At 42.1% G+C, this 11,272-nt stretch overlaps 1 pseudogene and 1 gene segment (V, D, J or C); both read left to right on the forward strand.

Moving 5' to 3' along the window:
• Positions 1-1,914: 1,914 nt before the first annotated feature.
• On the forward strand, positions 1,915-3,050 carry LOC130709430 (immunoglobulin kappa variable 2D-29-like; annotated as a pseudogene).
• Positions 3,051-9,626: 6,576 nt separating this feature from the next.
• Positions 9,627-10,410, forward strand: LOC103021057 (immunoglobulin kappa variable 2D-29-like). The segment is given in 2 exon segments: positions 9,627-9,675; positions 10,079-10,410. Coding segments are annotated over 2 exon segments (381 nt in total).
• Positions 10,411-11,272: the final 862 nt, after the last annotated feature.

Raw genomic sequence — 11,272 nt, forward strand, 5'->3', positions numbered from 1 at the left:
AAAGATGAACATAATTTTTGCTCAGTTATTTTTTCAGCATTGTTTCAAGATTTTATTCTTGAATATTTCCCAGAGAATATTCAGACCAGATGTTCTTGTGGAATCTTACATAGTATCATATTAGTTAATTTGTCTTCGTCAATTAAGTCTGACTTTGGATTTAAATTATCCAAACTTTAATAAGATGGCAAAGTCAACTTTTTCAATTTCTCCAAGGTTTTATTTTCAAGACAAAAGCAATTTGACATTGGCACTATGTTTCAGGAGCTGTTCAATTCAACATGACCTGCACCAGGCTGACACGTGAGAATAGTCGTGTTGTTTTCCTATTTAATGAAAGCTGGTGTGACAGACTGATGCCCTGAGCAGTGGTGGTCTGGAACTGTGTTCCGTAATGACCATTCTTAAATAAAAGCCCAGGAATGTGTCAATGATAGACACAGGCTACACTGAGACATTAAAATAAAGGATCCAGTCATTGCTTTTCTCAGAAAGAGCATCTCCTTTTGAAATGTAGACTCATGGCTGTAGCTTCCAACATATAGGCCAGTGAGAACCTTAGGTCCTCACACAGAGCTGACAAGATCCAGGAAACCCTGCAGGACCTGGTTTTACTAGGTGAGAAAGAGTCAACAGGAGATGAGTTTTTCTAAGCACCACTCAGAAAAAATAATATAAAATCGTTGTTTTTTCATTATGTTCCATCATCCCAAGTGAATTTTTTCCTTTGATTAATCTGACATATATATGTGTATATATATGTGTGTGTCTGTGTGTGTGTGTATGTACAAAACATATATATAGAGAGAGAGAGACAGAGAGACAGAGACAGAGAGAGAGAGGGACAGAGACAGAGAGAGACAGAGAGACAGAGAGAGACAGAGAACTATGATAGATTATTCACCAGAATAAAACAACTGGTTTTCAGGTATTTCATTTTACTGTCAAGTTCTTGTGATTTAAGTGGTCTTTGAAATATAATTCACGAGGTCTCAGAAAAAGACCAATTCTAACACCTGTTTCTAACATTCTTAAACGGGTAACCTGGGAACTGCACTTACCTGACAGCTCTTGAACCAGCTCAACTCCATGATGTTATTTGGAGAAAGTTCTGATGGTCACTACTAGCGGGGAAGGAGCCGTTCTCTTATCTAGATCAGCTGGAAGAATCAGAGCAAGATGACTGTTCCCCTCCCGGATACTGACCCTGGACACACATGTTTACACCTCAGGGTCTCCAATGCTATCTTTTTTTTTTTTTTTAAAGTTTTACTTGATTTTATTTATTTATTTATTTATTTTTGGCTGTGTTGGGTCTTCGGTTCGTGCGAGGGCTTTCTCCAGTTGCGGCAAGCGGGGGCCACTCTTCATCGCGGTGCGGGGACCGCTCTTCATCGCGGTGCGCGGGCCTTTCTCTATCGCGGCCCCTCCCGTCGCGGGGCACAGGCTCCAGACGCGCAGGCTCAGCAATTGTGGCTCACGGGCCCAGCTGCTCCGTGGCATGTGGGATCTTCCCAGACCAGGGCTCGAACCCGTGTCCCCTGCATTAGCAGGCAGATTCTCAACCACTGCGCCACCAGGGAAGCCCCTCCGATGCTATCTTAGAGCCGCAGGCCATGTACACTGGGTTCTTGCAATCAATCCGGACTTTCACAGTGGAATTCTTCTTCCCACTATTCCAAGAAGTATGGATTTTAGGTGTTCATTTTATTCCAAACACAGAAGGCCTTTATTCCACTTTGCTCAAAGTTGAGCCCCTCCCTCCCTCCCCCTGGCTCTTTCCACACAGCTGCACCCCCCCAAGGGATTTGCATGTTGTTCCCGAGGGAGGACCTTCCCCTGCAAGTGTGAGATAAAAGCTCAGCTCCAGTCTTGCTTTGACTTATCAGGACTCCTCAATTCCAGCTTCTGAAAATGAGGTTCCCTGCTCAGCTCCTGGGGCTCCTCATGTTCTGGGTCCCAGGTGAGGACGGAGGGGAGATGAGAAGGAGGGTGGGAGGGTGAGCTCTGGGGGCACCACTGCTTTTCATGTGTATCTGTCCATGTGTTAGATGCACACATTACCCTCTGTAAAGGGCGGGCCTGCGATGTTTAGCAATATGAGAATGAGAAAGAGTCCAAAAGAAACAAGTACCTGTGCTCTGGTGAAGACTGTGACAAAGAAAGTGTGGACAAAGGAATATGACCTCCAGAGACCTCTTTTTACCTTGCAAATCTTGGGTTCTTTTTGAAATAGGATATTTGAGATATTAATCAGAATTTAAAAAATGATTTAGCCTGAAGTAAATAACAAAAGGAAAATTCTGAAAGTGGTTTATAAATTTTGTCCATAATCTCGGGCTTCCCTGGTGGTGCAGTGGTTGAGAATCTGCCTGCCAATGCAGGGAACACGGGTTCGAGCCCTGGTCTGGGAAGATCCCACATGCCGCGGAGCAACTGGGCCCGTGAGCCACAATTACTGAGCCTGTGTGTCTGGAGCCTGTGCTCCGCAACAAGAGAGGCCATGACAGTGAGAGGCCCGCGCACCGCGATGAAGAGTGGCCCCCACTTGCTGCAACTAGAGAAAGCCCTCGCACAGAAACGAAGACCCAACACAGCCATAAATAAATAAATAAACCCAAAAAAGTTTAAAAAAAAAAAAGAAAGACTAGCACAGCACATATTTCTTAAAAAAAAAAAAAATTTTGTTCATAATCTTGTACTTTTCTCTATTTTAGGATCCAGTGGGGATATTGTGCTGACTCAGACTCCACTCTCCCTGTCTGTCATCCCTGGAGACCCGGCCTCCATCTCCTGCAGATCCAGTCAGAGCCTCCTACATAGTGATGGAGAAACTTATTTGAGCTGGTACCTGCAGAATCCAGGTTGGTCTCCACAGCTCCTGATCTATGGAGCTTCCAACCGGGCCTCTGGGGTCCCAGACAGGTTCACTGGCAATGGGTCAGGGACAGATTTCACCCTCAAAATCAGCACAGTGGAGGCTGAGGATGCTGCAATTTATTACTGTCAGCAAATTATACAACGTCCTCCCACAGTGGTACAGCGCTTAACATAAATCCCCCTCTCCTGGTGACCCCGCTGCCCAGATGTGTTGACTGTTTGGAGAGCAGGCAGGCAGATTCTCTGAGTCTGCGTAAGAAGAAGAAGTTAGGTAACTAGGGGAAGAGGATAAAGCTGAGGGCTCTGGAACATGAGAACCTCAGCTACACCTCAGACACCACAGGTTAAGTCCCCATAAGCTGCACAGACTTGTGTGACAGAACCAGCAGGAGAATGGACAGGTCTAAGTGCCCTCTGAGCAAACAGATCTGAGGAAGGAGAGATGAGTGAAAGCTCATCCTACTTCTCCCTCCGTCGTGTACTGTTAGGTGTCAAATAAATTTAGGCAATTGAGGAAGGTCTGTAGCAAAACAAGTAAATACATATTGGGATTTAGCAGTTTTTGGTATATGTTTAAGAAGACAAAGTGTATAATATTCAAAATTAATTTTTCCTACTTTCCCCACTTGCTGATTCTCCTTTTTACTACGTAGGTTCCTATTCTTTTAACATGTGCTGTATCATAGTCTTTACAAGCTACCCTCATGGGGAGTAAGTTGAAAAAACTTAGTAAATATTTTGGGTTAAGAGTGTCCAAACATTCTTTGCAAATTCATGACAGACACAATATCCTAATGCTAAGCATCTCTGAGTTGTCTCAGTTACCTTTCACAGAAAGAAAATGTGAGTCTTTAAATTCCAAAAGTTGGGATTTAAAAACAAAACAAAACAAAACATAAACTGGAAGGTTCAGGGCATAGAATTTACCTCACAGAACACTGGAAGAATACAGAAATATGACAGTTTCTTTTTCTCAAAAGCTAAGAATTTTAACGTGTGGGAAGACTGCAGGAATGGAAACAGGAAGGGAATCTAGTCGACACACACAATTGCACATAATCTGCTCTTTGGCTTCTATGTGGTGGGATTAAAAATGGTGGTGGTGTTGAAGGTTGATAAGAACAACCCGGAGAGAAGACCCAGTATGTTCCTTATGGAATCACAGAGTGGAAGGGACGTCTGCCTGGTTTCCTGGGTTGTGCCTGGGCCACTGCAAGTGTCACAGGAAATTAGTGTGGGGAGCAGGGCTTGAGATTTGTCATGACCAAGGGTTTAGTGATGTTCCTGTGCAGAGACCTGAGGTCATGTCACACAATCACTGTCAACCTAATTCAGCCGAGGAGAGTCTCCAGAAACTTATTTGCTCCTGGAGGTGGTCCAGAAGAGGCCATGAGGTTGGGCTGGGGAGGTGCTACAGGCAGTGACATGGAAACTGAAAGACCCAAAGGGTGCAGAACAGCAGATGCCGAGGAGATGGAGACCAGTGTGGAGCATTCAGACATACGTTAAGGATGCTCTGGGCAGCCTTGAGAACAAAAGTCTGAATAAGTAGGAGATTTCTGTTTTCTAACCCAGCATCCCTAGCCTGCCTGCAGATTCAGACTTCAGCAATGTCCCCTTGTGATAGAAGTTTCCCTGTGGGACAACCAAAGCTCAGCTGGATTCACTGTTTCCAGCTGTGTTCCTCTACTTGGGCCAAGTCAGAACTTCTGTCCACATGTAATTTTGGATAATAATATAGAAGAGCAAAGTGTTGGGTAAACATTGGCTCAACTAGAAAGGGATTTTTCTACTTTGTTATTTCAGGTCATGTGATTCTTATATTTTCCATTGCTCTCTGATGTTATAAAAATACGAATTCTCCACTTTACCCTTTGATTATTTGTAACCTTTGCAGTGCACTGGATTTCCAAATTGTACAACAATCATTGTTGCTGTATATGGAGATTCATGTCATATTTTTAACCTAAATAATTTTTGGAGCTTACAAACTTGGTACTCTATTCTCATAAAAACAAAAAATTCAAACAATAAATAAATATCTTGGGCTCACATGAAAGTTCAGTTCCTGAAAGTGGATCTGACTCACATTTTCTAGTGATAGTTGTATAGAAAGTGAATACTTCAAATAGATCCCATTTTTAAAAATGCTCTAAAAATACTTTTGAACTAATCATGGGCATGATAGTCACGTGCTCTGACAAGGTATGAATTACATTAAATAATTTCAAATCCACCTGGATAATATAATACTGTTTCTGGTTAAGGGAATAAAACTTATGAGAGATGATTCCTTTTCAACATAATGGATTTCATAGCAAGTGCAATTAAAATTGGATTCTTAATTAGAAAGTTAAAAAAATTGTCGACATTAAGAGGTTTGTAACACATACAAAGACCACAAGTCTTCAGGAGGTATTTCTAGACATATTCACAGTAGAAACAATTTGATCCAAAATTCAATTGACTTCTTGTTACAATCACCAGCAAGGAGCCTGGAGATGCTGAACATGCTTCTGTGGGCAGGATACTCACTGGACCCTGCACAGTGAATAAGGATCCAGATACAAACTTCCCAAGGAGGCTCAGCTTCTCAGGGTGGCAGGAGTAGCTGCAGTGCCCAGAGGACAAGCTAACCCCAGGATGGGCTCAAGTGGAAATGGCCTTGGAGCCTTGAGAAAGAGACCATAAAGTCCTCAGTCATAGCCACTGGGCACCTCTGTGTAAACAGATGTCAGGGCATTACCAGGACAGCCTCCCACAGCCTTTTCCTTCCTCTCCACCAGGGGAGCTCATGCCCCACAGTCCCTCCAGGGAAAGGCTGCCATGTCCTCCCAAGAGCATCCACTAGGTTCCCTGGTGTGTTTTACTATTGTTCAGCAGGCTGTTCTCTAAGTGTCAGTTATGTCCAGATGGTTGATGTCTTTGACCAAGTCTTCCGTGTCCTCACTGGCTCCAGTGGCAGGGCTGCTTGCACTGCAGGCTGGACCTGCTGCAGAGCCCTTTGCTTTTCTGGGCCCACCCAAATCTGGCAGATTCCATGTCACCTGGTCCATGAGCCAGACCAGCCCTCCTACACGTGGAATGTGTTGATGCCAGAAGTCAGAGAAGCTGTCAGGCAATTCCTTTCTTTAAGAAAAAGACACACATTCAACACTCTGAAGGGGAAGTCCATCTTCATCCTATTTATGGGACACATGAGAGCTCTCTTACCATCGGGGGAAAATTTTTCTTGCAATTTGGTGCCCGCTGTTTCATGCCCAGAAGTACAATCTGTACAGCATGTCCAACTAAGCAAAATCATCTACCGGACAACATCCAGAATGTCACCAGGCAGCCCAAAGATTGTTCCCAACTCATTTCAGATAACTTTGTTTTGACACAATTTCTGGATTGGTGGTGGAGTTAGGAGGGCTTAAATGGAAATTATTATCTGTATTTGTACCTACTTCGACCTGGTCCTTGTGTCAAAAGTACACCAGGCGGCAGTCAATTCAAATTCTTAATACGCATACATGTCTATCCTGTTGCAAGTTCTGGTCCGAAGTTTGTCTTTATTTGCCTATTACCTTGAAGATTTTGATGGTGGGAGAATGGTAATTCATATTATGCTTCCTCTCTCCTTCTCGCTCTCTAAATCTCTCGCTGTTCTCTTTTTTTCTCTGCAAATATTAATGGAAACACTTTTTGTAACATGTTTTTCATTCTCTCTCTTTTTTTCTACATGTTCTGAGTGTAGTGAACTCCTGTTATGACCAACACTAGAGATTTAGCTTATACGAAAACAAATAGTTTTATTGAATCTTGAAACATTATTATTCAGTCCCAAACGAAAAGGCATTGTATGTTTAGGGGCATAATCAGGGTTATTGTGACCAGCAATTATTTGCTTTATTTTTTATAATAGAATCAAAGACTTCTTCTCATCATATTTATAAAATAATAAATTATTTTGGCACAGTTAGCTGGAATAATAGATTTCTATACTTTCTAATAAAAAGCTTCACACTTCACATAGTTTGTGAGATTCCAGAACAGAGAGCCAATCTGCGGGTTGAAGATGCTCCCAGTTGACCAGGATGAGGTTATGTAATGTGAGTAAGATCTGCACAAGTACATTTCCAGTCATTTATCATGGCCTATAGCTCATTCTTTTTTCGATTTTTATACAGCAGTTTCTTATTAGTTATCTATTTTATACATATTAGTGTATACATGTCAATCCCAATCTCCCAATTCATCCCACTACCACCACCCCTCCCTGCCACTTTCCCCCTTTGGTGTCCATACGTTTGTTCTCTACAAATGTGTCTCTATTTCTGCCCTGCAAACTGGTTCATCTGTACCATTTTTCTAGGTTCCACATATATGCGTTAATATACGATATTTGTTTTTCTCTTTCTGACTTACTTCACTCTGTATGACAGTCTCTAGATCCATTCGCGTCTCTAGAAATGATGCAATTTTCATTCCTTTTCATGGCTGAGTAATATTCCATTGTATATATGTACCACTTCTTCTTTATCCATTCGTCTGTTGATGTGCATTTAGGTTGCTTCCATGACCTGGCTATTGTAAATAGTGTTGCAATGAACATAGGGGTGCATGTGTCTTTTTGAATTATGGTTTTCTCTGGGTATATACCCAGTAGTGGGATTGCTGGGTCATATGGTAATTTTATTTTTAGTTTTTGAAGGAATCTCAATACTGTTCTCCATAGTGGCTGTATCAATTTACATTCCCACCAACAGTGCAAGAGGGTTCCCTTTTCTCCACACCCTGTCTAACATCTGTTGTTTGTAGGTTTTCTGATGATGCCCATTCTAACCGGTGTGAGGTGATACCTCATTATAGTTTTGATGTGCATTTCTCTAATAATTAGTGATGTTGAGCAGCTTTTCACATGCCTCTTGACCATCTCTATGTCTTCTTTGGAGAAATGTCTAGTTAGGTCTTTTTTGATTGGGTTGTTTGTTTTTTTAATATTGAGCTGTATGAGCTGTTTATATATTTTGGAGATTAATCCTTTGTCCGTTGATTCGTTTGCAAATATTTTCTCCCATTCTGAGGGTTGTGTTTTTATCTTGTTTATAGTTTCCTTTGCTGTGCTTTTAAGCTTGATTAGGTCCCATTTGTTTATTTTTGTTTTTATTTCCATTACTCTAGGAGGTGGGTCAAAAAAGATCTTGCTGTGATTTATGTCAAAGAGTGTTCTGCCTATGTTTTCCTCTAAGAGTTTTATAGTGTCCGGTCTTACACTGAGGTCTTTTATCCATTTTGAGTTTATTTTTGTGTATGGTGTTAGGGAATGATCTAATTTCATTCTTTTACATGTAGCTGTCCAGTTTTCCCAGCACCACTTATTGAAGAGACTGTATTTTCTCCATTGTATATCAACATGACCTGCACCAGGCTAACACGTGAGACTACTCGTGTTGTTTTCCTATTTAATGAAAGCTACTGTGACAGACTGACGACCTGAGCAGTGGTGGCCTGGAGCTCTGTTCCATGATGACCATTCTTAAATAAAAGCCCAGGAATGTGGAATGTGTCAATAATAGACACAGGCCGTCCTGAGACATTAAAATAAAGGATCCAGTCATTGCTCTTCTCACAAACAGCATCTACTTTTGAAATGCAGACTCATGGCTGTGGCTTCCAACATATAGGCAGTGAGAACCTTAGGTCCTCATACAGAGCTGACAGAACCGGAAAACCTGCAGAACCTAGTTCAACTTGATGAGAAATAGTCAACCGGGGAAGAGTCTTTCTAAACATCCCTCAGAAAAAAAATAATGCAAAGTCATACTTTTTTCATATTGTCCCATTATCTCAAGTGAATTTTTTCCTAAAGAACTATTTTGACTATATATATATATATATATATAATATATGTGTGTATATATGTAATATATATAGAGAGAGACAGACAGACAGACAGACAGACAAGAGACACAGAGACAAAGACACAGATAGAATTATGATAGAGTATGCACTATATTGAAACAACTGGGTTTCAGGTATTTCATTTTACTGCCTGAGGCATAAAATTCTTATACATTTTTTTATGGTCTTAAACTAAACTATTAACTCTCTGCACAACAGATATATTAATTTTTTTCCCCTGTCAATTTCTTTAGACTTAAGTTCTCTTTGAAATTTAATTCACTAGTTGCCAGGGCAAGACCAATTCTAACACCTGTTTCTAACATTCTTAAACAGGTAACCTGGGAACTGCACTTACCTGACAGCTCTTGAACCAGCTCAACTCCATGACGTTATTTGGAGAAAATTCTGGTGATCCGTACTAGTGGGGAAGGAGCTGTTCTCTTATCTAGATCAGCCTGGAAGAAACAGAGCAAGATGACTGTTCCCCTCTCAGATATTGACCCAGGACACATATGTCTATACCTCAGGGTCTCTGATGCTTTCTTAGAGCTGCAGGCCATATGAACTGGGTTCTTGTAATCAATGTAGACTTTCACAGTGGGGTTCTTCTACCCGCTATTCCAAGCAATATGGCCTTTAGCTATTGGTTTTCACCTAAACAGAGAAGACCTTTGTTTCACTCTGCTCAAAGTTGAGCCCCTCCCTCCCTCCCCCTGGCTCTTTCCACACAGCTGTCCCCCCTCCAGGGGATTTGCATGTTGTTCCCCAGGGAGGACCTTCCCCTGCAAGTGTGAGATAAAAGCTCAGCTCCAGTCTTGCTTTGACTTATCAGGACTCCTCAATTCCAGCTTCTGAAAATGAGGTTCCCTGCTCAGCTCCTGGGTTTCCTCATGCTCTGGGTCCCAGGTAAGGATGGAGGGGAGATGAGAAGGAGAATGAGGGGGTGAGCTCTGGGAGCAACACTGCTTTTCGTGTGTCTTTGCCCACATGTTAGATGCATACCATACCCTCTGCAAAAGACATGTGATGTTTAGTGATATGAGAATAAGGATGAATCCGGAAAGAACAAGAGGTATCTGTCCTCTGGTGAAGATGGTGGCATAGAAAGAGTGGTCAAGTGTACATGACTTCTAGAGACCTCTTTGCATTGTAAATCTTGGGTTCGTTTTGAAATTGGATATTTTGGGTAGTCTTTGGAATCAAAAAGAAAAAGAAAAAAGATTAGCCTGACGTCAATAACAGAAGAAAAATTCTGAAACTGTTTCATAAATTTTGTCCAGAACTTTGCTGTTTTCTTTCATTATTTTAGGATCCAATGGGGATATTGTGCTGACTCAGACTCCACTCTCCCTGTCTGTCATCCCTGGAGACCCGGCCTCCATCTCCTGCAGATCCAGTCAGAGCCTCCTAGATAGTGATGGAGACACTTATTTGAGCTGGTACCTGCAGAAACCAGGCCAGTCTCCACAGCTTCTGATCTATGAGGTTTCCAACCGAGCCTCTGGGGTCCCAGACAGGTTCACTGGCAGTGGGTCAGGGACAGATTTCACACTAAAAATCAGCAAGGTGGAGGCTGAGGATGTTGGAGTTTATTACTGCCAGCAAGCCATGGAAGATCCTCCCACAGTGGTACAGCCCTGAACACAAACCCCCCTCTCCGGGTGGCCCAGCTGCCCACTTATGTTGACTGTCTGGGGAGCAGGCAGGCAGATTCTCTTGAGTCAGTGTAAGAGGGAGATGTTAGAGAATCAGGGGAGTAGTTTGAAGCTGAGGGCTCTGGACCATGAAAGCCTCCTCTACTCCTCAGACACCACAGGTTAAGGCCCCGTCAGCTGCAGAGCCTTGCCTGACAGAACCAGCAGGAGAATGGACGGGTCTAAGTGCCCTCTGAGCAAACAGACCTGAGGAAGGAGAGGTGAGTGAAAGCTCATCCTACTTCTCCCTCCGTCATGTACAGGTAGGTGTCAAATAAATGTAGTCAGTGTAACAGGTGGACAACTGAGGCAGATTTATAGCAACATAACGGGTTTAGCAGTTTTTGATATAGTTTTTAAGATAACGTGTCATAATATTCAAGAATATTTTTCCCCACTTTCCCCAGTTTCTGATTCTCCTTTTTACTACATATCTTCCTACTTGTTTGCCATGTTCTAGACAGCAGTCTACACAGCTGTCCTCAGGGGGAGTTAGCTGAGACCATCAGTAAGACTTTGGGGTTATGAGTGTCTAAATAGTCAATTGTAAATGCATAGTCCATAAAATATCCTAATGCTAAACATCTCTGATTTGTCTCAATTACCTTTCACAGAAAGAAAATGTGAGATATTAAAATTCCAAAAGTAGGGATTAAAAACTAAATAAACTGTAGGGCATAGAATTTACCCTGTAGAACACTGGAAGAATACAGAATGATATGAGGGGTTTTTTTTTCACAAAAGTTAAGAATTTTAAAGTGTGGGGAGACTGCAGGAATGGAAACATGAAGAGAATCTAGTTGACACAC

This window comes from Balaenoptera acutorostrata, chromosome 12 (assembly GCF_949987535.1).
Source record: "Balaenoptera acutorostrata chromosome 12, mBalAcu1.1, whole genome shotgun sequence".
NCBI lineage: Eukaryota > Metazoa > Chordata > Mammalia > Artiodactyla > Balaenopteridae > Balaenoptera > Balaenoptera acutorostrata.